A 24954-nucleotide genomic window follows, 5' to 3' on the forward strand; every position below is an offset into this window, starting at 1 on the left:
TACACCAATTCAAACGTGGGAATGAATATAATGTGGACAATGAGTGATACTTTTCTGCTACGGGTGATAATTGATCTTCGTATTAGTTTGCTATGTCTGCTGCCTGTGGAGACTCGTATTAGAGGCTGAATGTTACATTGTTGTGCCGTTGTAATGTTTAATATGCTAATGCTCTCAACAAGCTGTGGCTTTGGTCAGTACTGACTCCTCCGCCCTTTGTTATTTGAATCCTGTAAAAGCTTTACGGTTCGCAGATCAGCTCTGCTTCTTGTCTCTTGGTCAATATTTTGACAGGCCTTCCTCGTCCTTAAAATTGTCCTCATTTTCACCTTCCCAGTCTTAACATTTGACACCAAACAGCTTCTCATAGTGTCGAAGTGAAAATTCATTTTCATACAAAGTGTCTTTCAAACCATGTAAGGAATTCAATCAAAGTTTGAAACCATTATGTGTTCAAATGTGTTTCAAGTCAGCAGCCAGTTTCAGCCATGTCCATTACTTTCAGAATTTTTCTTTTAACTGTTCTCTGTAAAAAAAAAAAAAAAAACTAAATTAGATTTTAGGCTGGTTAATAAAGCTTAAAATACACACTTTTATTATTGCAAGAAGGCAATGTATGTTGTTCACATGAGAACAGTGTGAAAAATTACTTGGTTAAGAAGTACTTATTGTGTAAAATTCTGTGTAAAGTTACTACCACCTAAAGCTGGTAAACCAATCAACTTTTGGCAGCTCACCCACAGGAATTACAGCGGTAATAAAAAAACAGAAGTTCACCCAGAGGTTGTAGCTTTGTCAAAGAAAGTGTTTAGATTTTTACAGCTCAAAAAAGTAATAGATACAGCTAGCTACAGATAATACAGCTCAAAAATATTTTTTTCTTATTTAAAGCCTCTGGAACTCTGAGCTGGTTTATTTTTCTTATAAGTGCGTTTCATTAACAATAGTAATTCTTTTCTGTTGTAATGGACATGATGCCATTTATCTCGCTGCGTTTCTTCAAACACCGATTGGTTCCTGTCCAGTGGTCATTGGTGAGCAGTGGCTAGGTTTGAGAAACGGCTTTGGTCCTTGATGTTTTTGTCAGCATGAGTCTAAACTGCATCCTTCCTCTGTGCAGGTGCGCTGCATGTTAAACATATGGGGTGTGATGCTCTTCATTCGAATGACATGGATCGTGGGCCAGGCTGGAATTGGTAGGTTTGACCTTGGTCGGCCGTGTGAATTAGCACTTCAATTCACAAGCAAACTCTTGTGTTTTCCATCGAGCTGCAGTCATTTGTCATGCACATGCTGAATGTTGCTGTGAGGCGCTATGAGCAGTCAACTGTCATTTAGCAGGACCTCAGTGACCGCTTCAATACTGTAGAATAACACTGGAAATGTATATTGGATTTTTGCCATCCGCGAATGGCTAGAGTTTAGTGCTGTCCTTCATGATGTCGGTTGAGATGTTAACTTCTCATATTTTGTCATCTCACATTTTTATTTCCACAGCATATTCCTGTATCATTGTTATTATGGCAACTGTTGTGACAACCATCACAGGCTGCTCGACTTCGGCGATTGCAACTAATGGCTTTGTACGAGGAGGTAAAAAAATAATTATCACATTTTTTGGGGGGGGGGGGATTTTTGTTTGGTATATGTACTTGCTTCTATTTAAAATTTCACTGCATTCCAAATGCCTTAAAGCCAAATGGCTTAAAGCAGGGATCACCAATCTCAGTCCTGGAGGGCCGGTGTCCCTGCAGGGTTTAGCTCCAACTTGCCTCCAACACACCTGCCTGGATGTTTTAAGTTTACCCAAAACCTTGATTAGCTTGTTCAGGTGTGTTTGGATTAGGGTTAGAGCTAAAATCTGCAGGACACTGGCCCTCCAGGAACAAGTTTGGTGACCTCTGGCTTAAAGGAATAGTTTACCCAAAAAATAAAAAATGTACTTCCCCTTCACCTCTACGAAACCAGTTTGAGTTTCTTTATTTCATTTAGCATAAATAAAGTGGCCGGGACGCACCAAACCAACAGTGAGCTGTTGGGCTTCATTTGTCAGGGGTGCGTTTGCAAAAAACATTGTTAGCCAACAAGGTTGCAAGTTTCGTCGTTGCAAACTTTGTAGTGCATTTTGAAATCATTTATGCCATTTTGAACGCAGCTGTAGCTCATGACGAACGCTATAGGTGGTCTATGGAAAGCGGAATCTACGTTACGTCTCCAATAGTTTTCATTTATAGCAGCTTATAATAGAAAGGTTTATGTATATTGGGTCTGTACGCTAAAACATTTCTGCAGTGGTTTAAATGTGTCAAAGTTGACAAAAAACAATAGACTGCTTAAAATCTTTTTACATGTGTATAATGTAATAACAATATAATAATTTTTATTATTAAGTAGGGTATTGTTTTTTATTTAAGAATAGAATATGGATTATTCTTAAAAATATGTGTAAAGTAAACAAAAATGTGTGCCGTTTACATATATTTAAATTATTTTGGAAAATGAGTGTAAGTTTTTACTAAAACTTATATAAAGATATTTTGAAGAAAGCTTCTGACCACTGGCTTTTTTTTATAGTAGCATGAAATGCAATGGAAGACTATGGGCGGGGATACACCAAACCGACGGTGAGCCATTGGGCTTCATTGGTCAGGGGTGCTTTTCTGAAAACCATCGTTAGCCAACAAAGTCGCAAGTTTCGTCATTGCAAACATAGTTCGTTGATCATTCCAGCGAATATTTGCAAACTGCATTGCAACCTTGTACACTTGCAACTACGCGACTAGAGCTGTAGGTTGAAGCATAGTTCCTGGCTGTGTTTTATTACTAGTTAGCCTCCCTAAGCCCTATTCATTTACAACGTTCCAAAAAATAATCAATGTCATCTTTTTATGTGTAATTTGCTCTTCAAATTTTTTACAGTTAATTTTGAGCAATCTTCATATTGACAATTGCGCCCCCTTCGTAATGCACTTTGAAATAATTTATGCCATTGTGAACGCAGCTGTGACTCATGACAAAAGAGTTACGTGGCCTATGGAAAGCGGAATCTCCATGATTTTAATTTATAGTAGCCTAGGCTATTTATAAAGAAATGTATTGTATGTACTCCATGGGCATGCTTGAACATTTCTGTAGTGGTTTGAAAGGGTCAAAGTTGTACAAGTTGCCATAAAAAACATTAGACTATTTGAAAATTAAAAAAATTATATATTTATTTTTAAGTAAGAAATTGCTTTTTTATTTCTTAATAAATAGCCTACTACATTTTAAAACCATTAATTTGATTTATTTATATATGAGATTAGAAGACTTGTTAGCCTTCCGTAAGTGGTTTTATGTTTTAGAGTAGAATATAGAATATTCCCAATAATATTTATAAAGGAAACATATATATGTGCTGTTTACATAAATTTCAATTAATATGAAAAAATGAGTGCACGCTTTTACTAAAACTAATATCAGATTTAAAAAAAAATGTGTGTGCATGTAAAACATTTTGCTCAAAGAAGTTAAGGGGATTTCCTGTAAAGAAGTTGTTACTCCATCCCGTTGAGACATCATTATGTTTTACATTATAACTAACGTGGTTCTAGCGATGGATCTACTACAGAGAAACTATGGTCATCGCTACATAGTTCTTTTGCCAAATGATGCATCATACTATGATATTTTAGCCACAAGTTATATTGTTGTTTGGGAAAGGCAACCCAGGATACTTGGTTTGCTGTGTTACATACATCGGCACTTCTTAGAGTAATGGCCCAATTTAGCGTGTTGAATCTGTGACCTGGTGAAGCGACGTAGCAAGTAAACCATTCCAGCCAAGAATGATCACTAAGAGATAGGTTGTAATTTTTTTATTTCTCGACTATTAGCAAACAATACAGATTATTAGATTATCAGACATATTTGCAGGAGCGAATCCCTGCTTGATGAGTGACAATTACTATGATAACAGTACTAAATGCAGCTTTGTTTACACTTCGCCTGTGTGCGTCAGATGTTCAGTTTCCAATTGTTGGTCCAGACATGCTCCAACGCAAGGTGACAACACACAGTTTTGTATTTCACTAGTTGTTTGGCATTGGCTTGCTGTTTCCTGGCCTTATTGTTACTGGTTTCCAGCTTTCTTCAACAAAAGGAAGAATTTTAAAACAGTCTTGAAACAAGTGAAGGCTGATTAAATGATGACAGAATTTTAGTATTTAGGTGAACTTTCCATTGAAATAATGCTTTCGTAGAGCAATGGAAGGTAAAACACTGCAATGGCAGTTTATATCCTGTATGATAAAGCCCTTGAATAAAGTTCCATGGATAAAACGACATACAAATGTATGGAGTTATACATACTTGGTAACATTAAAGGGGTGGTCCAGACTGTATTTTTAAAGCTTGGTTGTGTTCATGGTATGCAAAGCAATGTGTTCTCATGCTTCCTTTGTTTAAAAAATCCTGTTATTTTTTCCTATATCTTACTTTAATTATATACAGCTACTCGGCTAACATGAAAAATACAAAATCATATTTCCTTGTTCCTCCAAAGGCCCGCCCTCAAGACACTCTGATTTGTCAGCTAACATAATATGCTGTAATTTGCAGATCCATTCCACGTCTCAGGAAGCGATCCACCTCTACTAGCATGCGATTTGTCATTGTGTAAATGCTGTCAGTCAGAGTAGCTGTGAGCAGGATCCGAGCCTGAATCAGACAGAAAACTCAGCTGAGCCTCATGTCTGCTCTCTAAATTATAATTTGACAAGTGTCTTTCATATATAAGAAGATTGTGAGTGTTTGGTGTTTTGTAGATAAAATGTTAACGGTGCCAAACAGCATTTCCCTTTGTTTATATCCTTGTTTACATCCTTGCTACAACATACTGTTAATGCTAGAAACTATGCATGTAATAAATCAATTTTAACAAACTTAACTTTCAGGTTGTGGCTCACATTCCACAGCTTCTTCTATTATGATTGGAACTGCTCCTCCTTTGAGGAGTTTTTAGTCAAATCCAGCATTGATCTTGGAGAGATTCTGGAAGCTGGGCTTTGTCAAGTGCTAGAGCTATATATATATATATATATATATATATATATATATATATATATATATATATATATATATATATATATATATATATATATATATATATATATATATATACAATTCTCAGAAACAAAATTAAAATAAAATTGTAAGTTCTGTGGAAATAACAGTGTGGTATTTTAGCTTTCTCTGCTATAACATTACCACACCTCTGGCCAAGCCCCTTTGCTGTGCAGGGTGAATGCGTGTAATCTAAAGTGTTTGACTTCATTAACCCGGATGTATTTTTTGTAATCCCCAAATTAGTTCTAACACTGTAAGCTAACACTGTAAAAGCCAAAGTCTTCCTTTGCATTAAACTTTGAGTGTATTACATTCAGAGATGTTGTTGTTTGTTCACACAGCTACATTACACATGAGCTAAAGTTTATAATATATGTATTTATAATAAATGTGTATATATATCGTAGTGGACCACCCCTTTAATACTATAAGTTTAAAAGAGAAAGTATTAGAAACCAACAGGCTAATAGTAAATTTAAAATACTTTTAGTCATGACAAACACATGAACTATTCACAAATCCAATGGTACAATATTTATGAGAAATATTTTTGAAAATCTTAAACCTTTTTGCAGCCTTTAAACTCTACAATTGTAATGCAGACCTTATTTAATTATTGCCTGGATGTTTTAATGAGTGACAACAAATGATTAAACAGTTTTTTAGGTATGGTGTAGATGTAAATTTAAGTACAGTATTACATTAGCATCTGTAAAATAAAATATATTTAAATATTCTGACTTTAACTTTATTAAATGGTCTAATAAAAAGTCATTAATTTACATACTTATCATAGGGAAAACCATGCATATAGCACCTCAATGCTACATTACAATGTAACTCGTTCTTTTTGGAGCTGGTCGCGTGATTAAGTCAACATCTTTCTGCATGTAAACAAACCAGCTCGCCCAAATGGACAAACAATCTGTTTAGGAATAACAAATGAAATACTTGTTACACAGAATGAATCAGTAACTTGTAGAGTACATCGTTCCTGATGTCCTCGGAACATTTCTTTTTTTCTTAGTTATGGTCTCATAGACTGTCTTTGAACTCCTGGTTAATTTTCTTTTGATCTAATAATAATACTCTCCTTTTCTGAGGGCATGATTGTGATGACACATCTAACTGTTCTGACGTTAAACTAATGACTGATGAAGGTGCAGTAAAGTTCTCAGCATTATGCTCTCAGTTCTCACAGCTTGTGGGGGAATTTTTTAGTGTTTTGAGATCTCAGTGTTTTTCCCTTAGATGACTGAGAAGTTCATTGATAGTTTGGAAGTAAGAAAAGGATAGTTGACCCTCACTGTAGGCCTTCAACTGAGAGACCAGGTGATTGCACTAGAAAAATGTTGTTTTGGTAATGGGGAAAATTTTTCTTTTTTTTTTCCACAAGCACCTCAGTTGGGAACTCAATCCCAAAGGGTGTGTATGTGTAGGATCGAGTTTTTTTGAGATGGATATTTAGCCGTCACCTTCACAACTTTCAGATAACTCGCATTTTTTTTCACACACATCAGGATACTACAGTGTCTGTTTTCGTTTTCAGCATTGCACTAAATTGTGTGTTTATCGAATATTGACATTTGTAGTGGGTAATCTAAGATTAGGCCTAATCTTTCTTGCTATTCCAATTATTTATTAAATGCTTTCTACCAACTCACACCCCATTATTAAGAATTATAATAATAAATAAGATCTTCTGTAGAATTAATATTACAATAATAATAAAATCAAGATGTAATTTAGACACATTTGTAATAAGAATTTAACAATAATAAAACACCTTGTCTAAATATGGTAAAAAGCAATGCTAACAGTACGGCAGTGTTATCGGTAACTGGACCCATTATTATCTTATCCACTGGGGTTTCTCACAGTTTAATGCTGTGCCCCTTTCTCTTCTTGGTATATGCTACATCACTGGGACTTATTTGGTTTTACCACTGCTATGTGGATAAACACACTTCTCTTGTTGTTCCTGCTGGCCAATAGTCAAATTACCCTGAATCAAATGTTTATTCAGACTACTCTTACAATGCAGTTACCATAAAGAATAAACAGTAGGGAGAATTAGTATTTGTTAATGAATTAGGTTGAGGAAATTGCTATCCTTTTTATTATTTTGCTGCAAAATCTGTATTAAATGAAACATTTTTTTTTCCTGAATGTTGGTTTGTTTTTATTTCTGTTTTTCAGGTGGAGCATATTACTTAATATCTCGAAGTCTGGGTCCAGAGTTTGGTGGCTCCATTGGTCTCATTTTTGCCTTTGCCAATGCTGTTGCTGTAGCCATGTATGTTGTGGGTTTTGCCGAAACTGTTGTTGAGCTACTCATGGTAAGAGACCAAATTATATTCTCATAGGTTGTGCATAATAAATATTTTATGTTCATAATTAATTGTTTTAAGGATGATAGTGTGTACAACTGTAGATTATACTATTTATTATTTGTTTGTTTCTTTAGGACTCTGATCTATTAATGATCGATCAAACAAATGACATCAGAGTCATTGGGACCATTACAGTCATTCTGCTTCTCGGCATTTCAGTGGCTGGAATGGAGTGGGAAGCCAAGGCAAGAGATTTGTTAATATGATGTTTGCTTTAAGTATTAGCCAGGGCTGAATTGTTTAACTTTATTTAGGTCAATTATGGCAAATGCGGTATCTATGTTTTTATCATCTAAGGAATAATTTGAGCTCAATTTCATCAAAATTAGCATATGCAGTCAATAATTATTACCAAATATGTAAATATGGCAATGACACTCAAATTTGGTGTCAGTATCTTTAAGCATCGCAGAGATAAAGCTTCATATGTCGTTTGGCATCATGTCAGCAGATTTGTCGGTGCGGTAAACAAAAACCGTTAAAGCTATCGACATGAATTCCATAACTTTTTGTCAGCACAGTCTGAAGATGATCTGAGTCAAGTTTGGTGAAAATCAGACCAGCGGCCTAGAAGGAGTTCGAAAAAGTAGCTATTCAAATGAAATCAAAATGGCTGACCGGAAGTTTAGCAAAATATGGAAAATGTGGTATCAATGTTTGCAGAATTATCCAAGGATCATAACAAAAGCAGTCATCATAGCAGAAGTTATAATCGATTTTTCTAAATTACAATGTTTGTCATAAAAATGTTGTTTCACAGGCCCAGATATTCCTATTGGTCATATTGATTACTGCCATTTTCAACTACTTCATTGGGTCCTTCATTGCTGTTGACTCAAAGAAGAAATTTGGCTTCTTTAGTTATGATGGTAAGAATTCAGCTATTAAATTTAAATGGACACACTTTTTTATTCAGTTGAATTGTGTTTCATGTAATCCCACAACTTGATTATCTAATCTCTTGTTTTTTATAGCTGGCATCTTGGCGGAAAATTTTGGTCCAGACTTTCGAGGACAGACGTTTTTCTCTGTTTTTTCCATCTTCTTCCCAGCAGCCACAGGCATTTTGGCTGGTGCCAACATCTCAGGAGATCTAGCCGTGAGTGTTGGCAATCAGTTTCTCTCCACACACAGTAGTTATTCTTCATTCAGTCATTCGCAAAGCTTCTCTGTAAACGTTTAATTTCTCTAAGGACCCTCAAATGGCTATCCCAAAAGGAACGCTTTTGGCTATTCTCATAACAGGCCTTGTGTACGTGGGTGTGGCCATTTCTGCAGGTAGACTTGCATATCATGTTAAATATTAGTCGATCACTCTGTTTTTTCTGATTTAATTGTTTTGTTTTTTCCAAAGGTGCTTGCATCGTGCGTGATGCTACAGGAATCGAAAGTAACTTTACTCTCATTTCAAACTGTACTGATGCAGCCTGTAAGTATGGCTATGACTTCAGTTCCTGCAGACCTACGGTTGAAGGAGAAGTATCTTCCTGCAAGTTTGGTCTTCACAATGATTTCCAGGTACATCAGCAAAGTAAACAGATATGAATATTCACTCTGTATTCACTATAATCACTCACTTTTTCCAAGTCCTATTGAGATTCTGAAGTAGGTTTAGTAGGAATCATAACTTTTATATACGGAAATTAAAGGTGCATCTGTTCTATTAAAAGAAGAGAAAGCGGAGCAGTAACATGGTAGATTTTAAAGTTTTGCTCTAGGCCTTGCATTGAATTTGTTTCCACAGTTTGATACTGTTTTTGTTTGTTATAATGAACATACTGATAACCTGTTAGCCGTTGTAGGAAAAACGTATTATATGGAAGTCAATGGTTACAGTGTTCTTCAAAATATCAACTTTTGTGTTCAATAGAAGAAAGTCAAATAAAATAGGAACAAGTAAAGCGTGAGTAAATGATGACAATTTTCAGTTTTGGGTGAACTCTCCCTTTAAAAAAATATATATCATTATTATTATTTTAGTTTTTCAATCCAAAATCGGATAAATGATGATAAATCTTTGTGACTTGTAACCATTATATCCGTATGTCTCGTGAGTCAGTCTTTGAAATGATTTAATACACAACCAATAAGTAAGTCTTTGCAGAAGTAAATAACTTAATTAAATATATAGTATTATTCGTTTAGTCAAGTAGTTCATTTAAACTGCAGATTCATTCATTATTAAACATCTTTGTCACTCAGGGAAACAGCTTTTCTGCTTGTAATACTTTTATTTGCGCAATTTACAATATTATTCTCTCAAACTCAACTTTTTATTTTTATAATATTTTTTTAAACAATATTAAGTTGTTCTGATACTAGAGGTAAAAACACTTTTTGAATTTTTTTATGTCATAGGCCAGTGGTTATCGAACTTTTTTCACCAAGTACCACCTCAGAAAAAATTGTCTCTCCAAGTACCACCATAATGACCAGTATTGAAATAAAGTAGCGTAGTTGGTCAAATTAAGCTACAGCTCTGCACAGTTCAAAAACGAAGCAGTCGTATTCATTCACTGAAATTATATTCCATACAAAATATGAAGCTGATCAGTCGGTTCTTGTCATATGACTCACGTGTGGCATTCTGAAAAGTTAAGATGTTTTCAACTGAGGACGCCTGGAATACGCAAGCGCTTCGTGCTGCAGTTCTTACTAATTTTAAATTAGTAATTCTAAATTTAACCCACTAGCCTGTGGGTTAAATTTTGGCCCTCAAGTGACCGAGATGTAACAAGAGAACATGGTCATTTTTCAAAATAAATGATTGTTCAGACTCAGATTATAAATAAAATTTAAATAATTTATGATTTTTTGTGCGGTCTGGTACCAGTTAATCTATAGACCGGTGCCAGTCTGTGGCTCAAGGGTTGCGGACCTCTGCTCTAGCACGTACAGTATCTGCTCTACAAGCACCACGCACCTCTTTTTTTAGTTCTGTGCCAATTAAATAGATTTTTAGCAGCTGATGATGCGATGCATTAAAGTAAACATTCTAAGTGCAACGCTTTGATCGTAGGCTTCAGAGAACAACTAATACTGATCACATTTGTGTTATCGTACAAATCAAATGATTAAAATTGTATTCATTTTTTCTTTTGTTACTCATTGATTCCTCCGCGTACCAGTAGAATAAGCCCAAGTACCACTAGTGGTACAAGTACCACAGTTTGAGAATCACTGTTATAGGCTTTATTAAGAAATTACTAATAACCAAAACAGTCCATATATAAACAAACTTTAAGGTTCAACACATAAAGATGAGAAATTCTCTCTAAATCCCACGAAAGGAAGAAAGACACTGAAAGATTGTGTAGGACTGATTTGTGACTGAATGTCTTGTGTTGAAGGTTATGAGCGTGGTGTCAGGCTTCAGTCCTCTTATCAGTGCTGGGATTTTCTCTGCCACACTTTCCTCTGCCCTGGCATCTCTCGTCAGTGCCCCAAAAGTGTTTCAGGTAGATATCTGGTAGATATCAGGTAGATATTAACTGTTATTAACTGTGAGTTAACTGTATTGTGCTTTACCAATGAGTGTGGTTAAACTTCAGTGCTTGTAGGAGCTCTATAATGTTGGAACAGGTCTTGCTGGTTTGATGCGTTCTTCCATTTCCTCAGGCTTTATGCAAAGACAATATCTATCCTGGAATTGCAATTTTTGGAAAGGGCTATGGCAAGAACAACGAGCCCCTGCGAGGATATTTTCTTACCTTTGGCATTGCGTTAGCTTTTATTCTAATTGGTAAGCGCTGATCAAATTATTTTATTCAACAAAGATGAGGTCAACTCACTGACACATACTTGTTTTTCATTTCTTCAGCGGAGTTGAACGTCATTGCCCCAATCATTTCCAACTTTTTCCTGGCATCATACGCTCTCATCAACTTCTCAGTGTTTCACGCTTCGCTGGCCAATTCCCCTGGTAAGGCATTCTCCCACTTCTCTGAACCGGTTGAGGTGTGATGGATTCATGCTGTAAACGAGCTGGGTCATGTCTACAAAGACACCAGAGTGCTCAAATGTCATTGGTGTCAATTATATATGAAACCATTTTCTGGCCATAAGAAATGCATTTTGTATATTTATATTTATTGATTAGATCCGTTTTTTTTTTTTAACCATCTCATTGCATTAATATACACACAAACAAACAAGCAAACACTCTAAAAACTGTAAAATGATATGGAGAAATATTTAATTGCGGTTTATGGTAGCATTATTAGCATTATTATTATTTTTGTTGATGTTGTCCTTATTATTATTTAATACAATTGCACAAATTAAATCACTGGATTTTTACTGAACTTTTGTAGTTTTTAATTCTTACATGTATAATTTTATAATAGTAATAATAATAATAATAATAATAATAATTTAGACTTTATTACAACAGTAATGTTGCAAGGAAGGATTTTATTGTTTTATATATTCATATTTTATATATATTTATATGTGTTTATTTATTTTTAAGATGCTTCTCTTTTTTGGCAAGATTAACAAACCTTCCCACGATTCCACGATTTGTACTTAACACAAACACAGTGTTAAAATTAGGCCCTGCCCATTACTAAATTGTAAGTATTTATTAATTCAATTCAATTAATTTGACCAATTTTAAATAAATGTAAAAAAAAAAAAAAAACTTTTAATCTTAGTAGCAGCAGAATGAGTAGCTGGATGAATACAATCATCACTACAATTTGCATGAATATGGAGAGAATGTACTAAGAATATTGTCTTCCCATCCTGGTCATGATGATACAGTAGTCGACATTTGAAGTAGATCATTACCTTTCATCAAATTTGTCCTAAAACTATTGAATACTCATTCTTGCTCTCCCTTGGGAAGCCAATACGGAAGTTATTAAAATTGCAATTCACCGACTCGCAACATTGGGGTTTGACTCCAGGAAATCCAAATGATTTCTGACTGCAATGGCCAAATTTACAGCTGATGAAAACATGTTTACAGCCTGGTACAAAAGATGGCTTTGGTATATATAGCTAATATTACCCCTCATGACAACTGCGAGGGTGGTGAATTTTTTTTATAACTCATGTGTTTCGTTTTTATTAAGTTTAAAGTCTGCAAAATTAAGGGCGCGGACACTTGAGTGACATCTACGTCTCACTGGTCGCCGTCACCTTAGCTGATTCCGGCTGATTAGCTGCTGAACTATATACATTGTATTTTTGTTTTGTGTTATGTGGCTTTACACAGTCAGTTGCTGTTTGAAATAATTTTCTGCAATTATCAGATACTATAGCATGCTGTTGCTCTTAATTGTGCTCAAACCGTTCAAGTTGCCTCCATTTTCCAGCTGAGTGCAATTATGTACTTATATACCAACTTTATAAATGTATTTGTTTTACTTTTAATTTTCTTTAGACCTGTAAAACACTCCAGAATCTGACATATTGATTAGCTGTAGGCTATAAAACAGTCATCTGAAACGTTGTCAGTGTTATGCCGGGATTTCATAAAAATAGGCTTGCTTTTACTAACGAAGACTATATTAGTAAGTATTTGAAAGTGATTTGCATTTTCCTCCTGTAGAAAGCGTCATAAGAACAATGCTTAGTTGCTCAATGTACTACAACAGTGTTAAGAATCTAAACAATTTATTGATGTAGTGTATAGCCAAGTATGAAGCATTTCTCCCCCAGAAAAGCTGTCTAGCAGGTGTCTGTAGCTCCGCTCATGCTTCGCCTCTTTGCCCTTGTTTGGTATCCCGTAGTCAGTTCGATGACGCACAAACAAATATGGCGACGTGTAGCTTTTTTTGCGTTATTCACAAACTTTAAATGTTGCGTTATTCATAGGTGACGTCACAGGTACTACGTCCATATCTTTTACAGTTTATGCTTCTTGTCTTAGGACAATTTTGAAAAACGTTTTTGATTAACTTCGAATGTTGACTACTGTATAGGCATCCTCCAGAACTTGGGAAGCTTTGCAAAGTAACAGTCCCAATTTAAAGGGTTGTATTGTTGTACTATAGACATTTTCTCTTGTAACAGGATGTATTTGAAAGCTATTTTTATTTAATTGAATGTGAGTCTTCAATTTTTGCCATCTTGTTATTGACTGTGTTTCTTATTTTTTGAAGCTATAATTTTACACGTTTCTTTATTCTTTGTGTAAAGAGGTTTGTTTTTCCCTCAATACCAAAGCTCTAGAGGACCAACAGGTAGATATCTACACTTCTGACACTTTATATAGTCTCTACACAATTACATGAACATAAAGGGTACTTGTACTTTTTTTCATGTATATGTTTTGTAGATGCAGTTTAAGATGCTGTACCCTTTATGTCGTGTAGTTTCTGTAGCATTCCAAGGTAACCGTGACTCCACTAAATCCTATTAGTATGTGTCCTGTGCTCAAGAAGCCTTCCTAGTATTGGTAACTGCTCATATGTATCCTAACTTGTGCTAACTTCATTTAATCAAATCTTTTTTTCATGCTTTTAAAAAACTGTGATGTTCCAGCTTTGTAAACTGTCATTGATGTAAATTATCTGTGTTGTAAAGACTACTACAACATTGTCAAGCTCTGGCACATTTAACAACCTCATATGAAATGTCTTGAGCGGATTCCATGTCTTTGTGAGCATTACTGCAGCCAGCAGTCTCTGGACTGTGTTCAGAGAGACATGGTGTCCCTTCCCCACTTTCACTAGCAGGTATCAGTTTTCGGCTGGTGTTCTATCACACACCCGCGTGCCATTGTTTGTGTCCCATATTGTTACGTAACGTGGCAGAATGGCACAGCTTGCACTTTCGGACCACAAAGAACTATTGTTGTTTTTAACCCAACAATTTAGTCGTTCCGTTCCAATATGTTGGCTCCAGTTGACTTGTGTAATTGGGGCATTTTGATCTTTTACTACACTGCCATTTCCTAACCCATAATTCTGCAGGTCTCCTGGTTTCTGACTAGAGATCTCTAAATGTTTGTTGCATGTTGTTTGGGTAGGATGGAGGCCAAGCTTCAAGTACTACAACATGTGGGCGTCTCTGGCCGGGGCAATCCTATGTTGTGTTGTCATGTTTATCATCAATTGGTGGGCAGCGCTTTTGACCAACGTCATTGTCTTATCCCTTTACATCTACGTCAGCTACAAAAAACCAGGTAAGCTTGACTTGATGTTTAACAAAAGACATACACATAAGATTTGGGATTTGGTTTTGTGAAATTGTCTCTATCAATTTTTTGTGGTCTTGCAGATGTGAATTGGGGTTCGTCAACTCAAGCTCTGACGTATCATCAGGCCTTAACACACAGTTTACAGCTGTGCGGAGTAGCTGACCACATTAAAACCTTTAGGTAACATAGCATTTTTCAGTGTGCTTTTCAGGTTTATTCAACTTGAAATTTGTTTAAACAAATTTTTTTTAAATATGTATAATATGTACATTTTTTTATGCACAATACGTTAATATACACTTATTATTATTTATTTCATTCATTCATTTTCTTGTCGGCTTAGTCCCTTTATTAATCTGGGGTCGCCACAGCGGAATGAACCGCCAACTTATCCAGCAAGTTTTTACGCAGCGGATGCCCTTCCAGCCACAACCCATTTCTGGGAAACATCCATACACGCATTCACACACACACTCATACACTACAGACAATTTAGCCTACCCAATGGGCTCTATGCACGGCGGCGCGTGACGCATTTCCGGTAAAATTTAAGACCCCGAGCCTACTTCCGCCGATCGTACAGTACAGTGCTACAACAGGAGCGCTACTGATAAAAACGAGTAATGTTTTGGACAGTTGTCTTAATGTTTTATGCCATTATAGCCCACTTATATATGTTTATGTCAGCTACATAAATATGACACCTAAACGTTTAAAAGTGTCATTTCAAAGACGTGAGAACAGTACTTGTAGATACCACTGCTGTGTTCAGCAATGCACAGCGTCAAAAATTGAACTCTTACCTTAGTTTCCACACGTTTCCAAAAGACAAAGTCGTGCAGAAGAGGTGGGTTGTTGATATTAAACGTGAGAATTTTACAGAAACAGAAAAAAACAAGAGTGTAGCTGACAATTTCAGTCTAGAAAACTGATCGAGGCTCGAGTGCCAACCGGATGCAGACATTTAAAGAAAGGAGCTTTTATGGCAAATAATAGTTTATTTTCATTGCCTTTGAAGTAAAAAAAATGAACATTAATATACATAAACATTTCTTAAGCTACTTTCTAAGTGCAATTTTTTTATTCAGAATAAAGACCTTTATTTTATTCACTGTACATATAAAATATAATTCACTGTATGTAATTTGAAATAAAAATTGTCAAAAAAATGTAACATTTTGAAAAAAATATTTTATTCAGATGAACAGAAAAAAATGACATTGAATCAGTTGTTTTCTTGAATCAGGTGCTTCTTCTGTAACTTGTGCATAGAGAGGTATTTGGGCTGATACGTATTAAATAAATAAATAAAATCACCCCTCTGTTTCATGGAACTTAACACATAATTGATCCATTCCAAACAATTGTTCATGTGACAACACACATTACACATTTCAGAGTAATGGGCTGTCTGGAAAAGCAAAGCAACCAAATATTTGCATATCCCACTCTCAGCCACACAAGAGCAGGAGCTATAAACTAGCAGACGATGGCATGGATCTTCTGACGGATGTCCGCTCCAGGATGAAGTAACACATTATGAGATTCAGAGCTAGAAAATTTTATGTTACCTAGAAAACAGAAACAAGAATATTAATAGGTTTTTAAAGAGAGTCATTAAAGGCAGTTCACTCAAAACTGAAAATTCTATTTCCTCATCCTTCACTTGTTCCAAACCTGTTTGAGTTTCTTTCTGATGTTTAACACAAACAAAAATACTTTGAAGAAAGCTGGAAACTTGCAACCACTGATATTCATAGTAGTTCTTTTTCATACTATGGAAGTCAATGGTTACAGGTTTTCAGCTTTCTTCAAAATATCTTCTTTTTAAAGGCATCTGCAGCAATATCATCAGATTAAACTACACAGTAAATAATTAATTTAAATTATTTAAAAGTAGCTCCCTTTAGTCACACTTTAAAATAAGGTTTCATTAATTAATGTATTTGCTCACTATTTAAATAACTATTTAATATTTAATAGTTAACATTGTTAAACTAATTTACTAATGAATAAAAATCCAAAGTCATGCTTGTTAACATTAGCTATTACATTGTGAGTTAACAAGCACAATGAATAAGCATTTGTTCATTAATGTAAAAAACTAATAAATATTGAAATAGACAAATTGTTGATGTGAAATTAACTAATGACACCTTATTGTTTTGGGTCACCCTCCCATTTAATTACAGTGTTATCGACTAAATAGAAAGCATGCTATCTACACTGTTACACTGCATCTGTCATCTCCAATGTTTCAGCAATAAATCTCAGCATTGACACAGTGCTATTTGTCTGTTGTGGATGGAACGGCATTGTATTATTTTATTCCTAATATATCTTGCTCAATAACCATGCTTACAAGCTAAGACAGCATCTTTGTTTCTGTAATTATCCGAACTGAACAGTGGTGGTCACTTTAGAACAGTAAAAGTATGAATGGGACAGAACTTCACATGTATGCTGTCCTACTCTCAGCTGGTGAGGAGACTCCGATTTCTTCATAGACCTATCGGTAGTAATGAGCTCTAACTGAGATCTTATTCCTGCCCTGTTTTTACCTGACACTTTGAGACAGAATTACATACACATATGATTATTTTTACTTACGTGATAAAGCTGCAGATGGACGGATCGTAAGAGTATTAACGCTAAAGTTAGCCTTCAGGCTAGCTGAACTTACCTTCATAATTGCAGAGGTAGGAAGATGCATACAACTTGAAACCCTTCTCAAGCTTTGCTCTGCGGTGTTGTAGAGCACATCCGGACAAGCATTTGCACATCGTTGACCATAATTTACTCGCAAACAGCGAGTAAATATTGACGACTCTGCCATAATACTGTTTACCTCCGCTTAAAATCACCCAGACCGGAAGCTGGACCGCGGCCTTAGACAAAACGCGGAAGTAATGCGTGCATATAGCCCATTCACCTGTACCACATGTCTTTGGACTGTGGGGGAAACCAGAGCACCCGGAGGAAACCCATGCGAACGGAGGGAGAACATGCAAACTCCACACAGAAACGGCAACTGAACCGATGCTCGAACCAGCGACCCAGCGACCTTCTTGCTGTGAGATGACAGCACTACCTACTGCGCCACTGCTTCGCCTTATTATTTATTCATTTAATTCAATGACTTAATGACATCAAACCAGGCATGGGCCGGTATATGTCATTCAATCTGTGTATGATTCAATAATTTAGCCATTTTCTTCAGCTTAGTCTCTATTTCAAAGCGGAATGAACCACTAACTAATCCAGCATATGTTTTATACAGCGGATCTCCTTTCAGCCGCAACCCAGATTTGTGAAAGAACCATACACTTGGGATGGGTACCGAAACGCGGTTCTTTATCGGTGCTACATTATAAAAGACAAAGTATCGATAAGCTCTGACGTTGGTTTTGTTGTGGGGACTGGAGAATTATTGCTGAATAAACATTACATACAGTTGCATAAATTAATTAATCTAATTTCAATTATTTGATATCTTTCAAAAGTGCATTAACAGCAGAAAGACAAATAAAAAGTTTTTGACTGCCTAGATATAGGTGCTTCATCCACATTGTTATGCTTTGCAGTTGGTATAATAATAGTTTAACAAACACACACATTCTGCTACAGTGAAAACTTTTTTATGCCTAAATAAATCTTTAACATTAAAAATGCTTTTATATTACTGTATTTACAAATATAGTCTATAAATAGCCTGATAATAAACTATGCTTAGTAAGAAATGATAAAAACACCTTATTTTTTACATTGTTAACTTATTTATGTAAATGTGTAATGAAAAATTAATTATTTTCTTATTATTTAACTGCATTTTGCAATTTAACAAGGGTATTTTCAACTGCAGGAAGCACAATAAATCAAGAAAGGTCCTGACTTATGCCAGAAAAGGCAAACATGTTGATTTTTCTCCAGAAGAATGTTTTTTTTTTCCTTACACTATTGTACATACTTTAACAGGACAAAATTTTATTTAAATGTGTTTACAAATTTTTTTTCTCATTACAAATGTAATAATAAAATAATTAATAAAAAAACGCAACAAAAAGTACCCATAAGAGAACCAACAAATAAGAGAACCAACAAGTAGTATCGATAAAAGTAGTAATACCGTTAAAAGCTTAATGATACTCATCCCCACCATACACACTCATTCACATCCACGGGAACATGGAGAGAACATGCAAACTCCACACAGAAATCCCTTTGTGCTCAGCCGGGACTCAAACCACCGACCTGCTTGCTGTGAGGCGACAGTGCTAACCACTGAGCCAGCGTGCCGCTCTTACAGTAAACATGTTAGGCTAAATAATTCAAATTAGACCCTTGACTTCTGCTGTCTTCATTTCAAAAACAGATTTCTTGACAATTTAAAATGGCATCTTTAAGTAACTTTTCTGCTGGAGATTCTGTTGTCCTAAAAAAATACCATATACCTTAAAAACGGTTATCGTCCCCTGCCTACAGTACATTTGGTTTTATAGAAAAAAGGGAAACATAACCTTAATGTCATTTTTGTCTCTCATCAGCAATCGCTTCAGAACTTTCAGTTCAATAGTTATTGTCCTGATGCATCATGATCATGTTTTGAATACTTTAGCTCATCTATGAATGTGATTTCTGCAGGAGTCTCATAGGATGTAGTGATAACGCCAATAATTTTACACTCTTTGTTGTAAATACGCACCCTTTAGCGATGAATATTACATATTGTGCCTTCTAACTTACTAAATCAATTCAACAGTGTTACAGAGATAGTTCACCCAAACAATAAAATTGACTCTTTCTCAACAGGTTGCATACCTTTATGAGATTGCTTTTTTCTGTTGAACACATAAGGTGATTTTCAAAATCAAAGAAGAAAAAAAAAAAACGCAAATCAGGTTTGTGACTTGTGCAGATTGAGTAAATGGTTACAGAATGTTCTGTTTTGGGTGAACTGTTAAGTAATAAGTATTGTTTTAATTGAATGGGTCCTTTCCTCAAATGCAAATGAAAATGATAATAGTGCTCTTTCAATACTCACCCTACTGTTGTTTATACTTGGCTAGATATAATACAAAGCTAAACATTTCAACAACATCAACAAAATGTTTCTTAAACAGAGGTAAATATACAGTGCATCCGGAAAGTATTTATAGCGCTTGACTTATTCCACATTTGTTAATGTTACAGCTTTATTACAAAATGGATTAAATTCATTTATTTCCTCAATTCTACACAAAACACCCCATAATGACAGTGTGAAAAGATTTTTTTTAATTCTTGCAAGTTTATTAAATATAAAACACCTGAAAAATCACATGTACATCAGTATTCACAGCCTTTGCTCAGTACTTTTTTGATGCACCTTTGACAGCAATTACAGCCCCAAGTCTTATTAAATATGAGGCCACAAGCTTGGCACACCTGTCTTTGGGAATTGTTGCCCATTCCTCTTTGCAGCACCTCTCAAGCTCTATCAGGTTGCATGGGAAGCTACGGTGTACAGCCATTTTCAGATCTCTCCAGAGATGTTCAATAGGATTTAGGTCTGGGCTCTGGCTGGGCTCTGGCTCTGGCTGACATTCACCGAGTTGTAGTGAAGCCACTCCATTTATATTTTGGCGGTGTGCTTTGGGTCATTGACCTGCTGGAAGATGAACCGTCGACCCAGTCTGAGGTCAAGAGCACTCTGAAGCAGATTTTTATTCAGGATGTCTCTGTACATTGCTGCATTCATCTTTCCATCTATCCTGACTAGTCTTCCAGTTCCTGCTGCTGAAAAACATCCCCACAGCATGATGCTGCCACCACCATGCTTCACTGTAGGGATGGTATTAACCTGGTGATGAGTGATGCCTGGTTTTCTCTCAAAGTAACGCCTGGCATTCACTCAAGAGTTAAATTTTAGTGTCATCAGACAAGAAAATTTTGTACTTGTACTTGTGTACATGTGATTTTTCAGAATGTTAATAATTTTTGCAACAATTATTTTTTTTTCACATTGTCATTATGGGGTATTGTTTGTAGAATTTTGATGAAATAAATCATTTTGGAATAAGGCCGTAATATAAAAAATGTGGAAAAAGTGAAGCGCTATGAATACTTTCCGAATTCACTGTAGGTAGGAGGTTACTTAATATACCATCTAGACCAGGGGTGGGCAAACTCGGTCCTGGAGGGCCGGTGTCCTGCACAGTTTAGCTCCTACTCTAATCAAACACACCTGCTTATAGATTCTAGTGATCTTGAAGACACTGATTAGCTTGTTTAGGTGTGTTTGACTAGTGTTGGAACAAAACTCTGCAGGGACACTGGCCCTCAAGGATCAAGTTTGCCCATCCCTGATTTAGACTCTCACCAACTTGTGTAATTAAATGTGTAAACTTGTTTGAAAATAAGTTTATAATATATCAGAAGTTGGTCTACCCCTATATGGGTATGTGTTTAATTACTTTTATGAAACATATTTGATTTTAGTTTGCACATTTTTGTAATTTGTTAACTATATCAAGTATGTGCTTATGTACTGGTTCTTGATTGGTTCATGCTTGACTAGCCGTTTTTTGATTAAAATAATCTTAAGTGTTTTTCTCTCTCTTTTTTTTTTGGATGCAGTGCAACCATGGAAAATATTTGAGCGACAAAGAAGTAGAATTTAATTAGGATTAGAAAAAAATATTTGATGTAATAGTTTTTGTTTCTTTATTAGTGCTCTAGATTCTTTGTAATGACTTTGATCTTCAGGGTAATGTCTTCTGCGCTGACACCAGATGAAGGTGATTTTTGCCTGTGTTCTCGTACTGAAATCTTTAGAGGAAGTGCCTCTAGATCCTCCTGGGTCAGAGATTACTGTGTTTCTGACAGTACCTTCAAATCAACCGCTTCACACACTGCATAATCTTGTTTTATTCTTAACATTTTTGCTTTGAAGCTCTAATCTCAGTGTTCTGCCTTGACTGAACCAGTGACACCAGAGGTCATGAGAATGTAATGCATGCACACAGTGTGCTGCTTTTGCTTGACATCATCATTTATTATACCTTGTTAACACTGCTGTTTGTACATGAGTTTATGGTTCTTAGGATCCCATGAGTGTTTGATGTACAGGTAATGTGACTCTGTCATGTCTCCTCTAGGCCACAATGTCTGGTGATGACTGGGGCTCCAAACTCGCGTCCAGCTATTCTTCATCTGGTCCATGCCTTCACCAAAAATGTGGGGCTGATGTTATGTGGGCATGTGCGCATTGTGAGTATCTAAACCACTCATCCCAGTCATCCAACCAACATTTTAGAGCACTGTGCTAGTTCAGCACATGGTAGCACCAGCACTTGAGGAGCTAGAGTATATGCAGAGCTAGTGTTTCTTCCCATACTGTACAATAGTGCTTCTTGTACAATCTGAGACTCACTTTAAATCAGATATCACTCAGTGGAATTCGCTGATTTTTATAGAAAACAGCCGTTAAACCTTGACCCAGGTTACTGACAAATTAACAGTCCTTTAGCATACTTCCGCATATACCCTAATTGGTTGCACTGCGCATGTATTGTTATGGACCGTTTCCACTGACTGGTGTGGTACATGTCACCTTTATTAGGCCTGCATTTCCACTACCAAGGGTACCCTTTTGGTGGGCGGGGTGTATGACAGAGTTTCATCTTGAACACCACAGTAACCACAAGGACCGTCTACAACCTTAATTTCCTAGTTAAAGTGTTGTTGCTCATGTGTTTCAGTTGTTTGACATGCCTTTGTTTTGGGGAATGACGGGACTGTTTCATTTGGCTTTAAAGTTTGATTTGTGGTTTTTGTTAGTGAGCGCTAATGAAATATAACTTCTCTCTGGATTAGTGGTTTTAGTTGTCTTGTAAATGAGCAGTGAAATGCATGCTCTAGCTCATTCAGCATGGTATTTTCCTTTGAACGGAGCTTATAAATGGTAATATGTCATACACTGGGTGATTTCATTGCTTATCTGTTCGACAAATCAATAGTGCAAACTTCTAAAAAAAAATCCCTTCATCCGGCTTTCCTACTGTAACATTTTAAACTTGTTAATACACAGAGAACATGTTGTGTGTGTGTTTTTGGAGCAAGTAAAATGTTGTGCAATCCATGCTTGAATGGATTGTTTATGGCAGCTCTCGTTCCTATTGGAACATGTTCTTGGAATAATAAAACTTGCTTTCACTCTGTGGAGACAGTTATTATAGCTGTGTGTAATAAAGCAGTCTCTTATTTGGGGGTCTGTGTGGAGCGTGATAATCAGAATTATCAGTAGAAGTCTCCCCTGGCACTTAAAACATTTCCATAAACTAACCATGAGCTTATTATCCACTCATGTTCCTATGGCATAAACTCATTTATTCATTCTTCTTTTGTTTCTGCACTCATTTAGAGTTCTCGACGGCCCAACTTCAAAGAGCTAAACAGTGATATGTTGCGTTACCAGAGGTGGCTCCTTAACAACAACTCCAAGGCCTTTTACACATGTGTCGTTGCTGAAGACCTCCGTCAAGGAACCCAGTACATGCTGCAGGTGTGTGTATGTGTGTGTGATCTGTTTTTAATTCATTCACTTTTTCAATTGTCCAGTTCATAAAAGCTGTAATGCCCAGATCTTTTTCACTGGTTAATTTAGAAATGTGTTTGCTCTTACTGAAGGTTTTGTTTAATTCTCTCTAAAATTGGCTCACATATTCTTCATGTCAATTTTTGCAAAGTCACTGGAATTTCAAAGGCTCCTTTGCACCATTTAGCCTAACACTGGTCTTTTCTTTCTTTTTGATTCTTTACTTGCTGCTTAGTGTGAGGTGTGCACGTGACTCATAATCTGCTCACAGCTGAATTCTGTTTCAGCCTATTTTGAAACATTTAATTCTGGTATGTGCATGTTGATTTGACCTACATTGATGTGGACAAAACTGGCCCCACAATTCCACTCTACACTATTGGTCATGCTAAATATCGCTGTAATACAAAAGGACTAGATAATCATGAAATGTTTTATGAAAATATACAACATTTTCTATTAGAGTATGGGATGAGTTCAGTAAAAAAAAACTTAACACCCTTGGAAAGTCTAGTTAATGAAAGAAGTTTGTATTTAATTAGGAGTGTGTGTTTGTGTTTTTACAGGCTGCTGGACTGGGTAGATTGAGGCCCAATACTCTGGTTATTGGTTTCAAAAATGACTGGCGCATTGGAGATATAAAGGAGGTTGAGACCTACATAAACCTAATACAGTAGGTTTAATTTTTTAGTTTGAAATCAATCCACTATTGATGCATATAATCCTAAATTAGTTTGCCATTATGTTTTGTTGTGCTGTTGGGTATATACAGTCACCGCCTACATTATTAGGTACCTTACTAGTAACGGGTTGGATTACCTTTTGCCTTCAGTACTGCATTAATCCTTCATGGCGTAGAATAAAAAAGGTACTAGAAATATTCCTCAGAGATTTTGGTCCATATTGATATGATATCGTCACGCAGTTGTGGTTTCACCACATCCCCAAAGGTGCTTTATTGGATTGAGATCTGGTGACTGTGGAGGCCATTTAAGTACAGTGAACTCATTATCATGTTCAAGAAACCCATCTGCGATGATTCGCGCTGTATGACATGGTCTGTTATCCTGCTGTAAGGTGCCATCAAAAGATGTGTACACTGTGGTCATAAAGGGATGAACTTAGTCAGCAACGATACTCAGGTAGGCTGTGGTGTTGACACAATGTTCAATTGGTACTAAGGGGCCCAAAGTGTGCCAAGAAAAAATTCCCCACACCATTACACCGCCAGCCAGCCAGAACCGTTGATACAAGCCAGGATAGATCCATGCTTTCATGTTGTTATTGCCAAATTCTGACCCTACCATCCGAATGTTGCAGCAGTAATCAAGACTCATCAAACAAGGCAACGTTTCTCCAATCTTCTGTTGTCCAATTTTGGTGAACCTGTGCAAATTGTAGACTCAGTTTCCTGTTCTAAGCTGACAGGAGTGGCACCCGGTGTGGTCCTCTGCTGCTGTAGCCCATCCGCCTCAAGGTTTGATGTTTTGTGCATTCAGAGATGCTCTTCTTTATACTTCGGTTGTAACGATTGCTTATTTAAGTTGCTGTTGCCTTTCAAACAGTTTGAACCAGTCTGGCCATTCTCCTCTGACCTCTGGCATCAACAAGGCATTTGCACCCACAGAACTGCTGCTCACTGGATGTTTTCCCTTTTGGACTATTCTCTGTAAACCCTAGAGATGGTTGTCCGTTAATTTCAGTAGATCTGCAGTTTCTGAAATACTCAG

The 24954-nt window shown here is 36.2% G+C and overlaps 1 protein-coding gene across 4 annotated transcripts in view; it reads left to right on the top strand.

Moving 5' to 3' along the window:
• slc12a2 (solute carrier family 12 member 2) overlaps positions 1 to 24954 on the top strand; it is an 83858-nt gene that overhangs the window by 38711 nt on the left and 20193 nt on the right. For all 4 annotated transcript variants that reach the window (XM_087269223.1, XM_087269224.1, NM_001002080.1 and 1 more), the window contains 16 exon segments: positions 1121 to 1196; positions 1498 to 1593; positions 7306 to 7445; positions 7574 to 7684; positions 8260 to 8368; positions 8474 to 8598; positions 8693 to 8777; positions 8854 to 9017; positions 10850 to 10957; positions 11118 to 11241; positions 11320 to 11421; positions 14479 to 14634; positions 14730 to 14829; positions 21786 to 21897; positions 23051 to 23191; positions 23791 to 23897. In XM_087269223.1, the coding sequence (XP_087125349.1) occupies positions 1121 to 1196; positions 1498 to 1593; positions 7306 to 7445; positions 7574 to 7684; positions 8260 to 8368; positions 8474 to 8598; positions 8693 to 8777; positions 8854 to 9017; positions 10850 to 10957; positions 11118 to 11241; positions 11320 to 11421; positions 14479 to 14634; positions 14730 to 14829; positions 21786 to 21897; positions 23051 to 23191; positions 23791 to 23897 (1856 nt within the window).

The sequence above is a fragment of the Danio rerio genome, chromosome 10 (genome assembly GCF_052040795.2).
Source record: "Danio rerio strain M-AB ecotype USA chromosome 10, GRCz13ab, whole genome shotgun sequence".
Taxonomy (NCBI): Eukaryota; Metazoa; Chordata; class Actinopteri; order Cypriniformes; family Danionidae; genus Danio; species Danio rerio.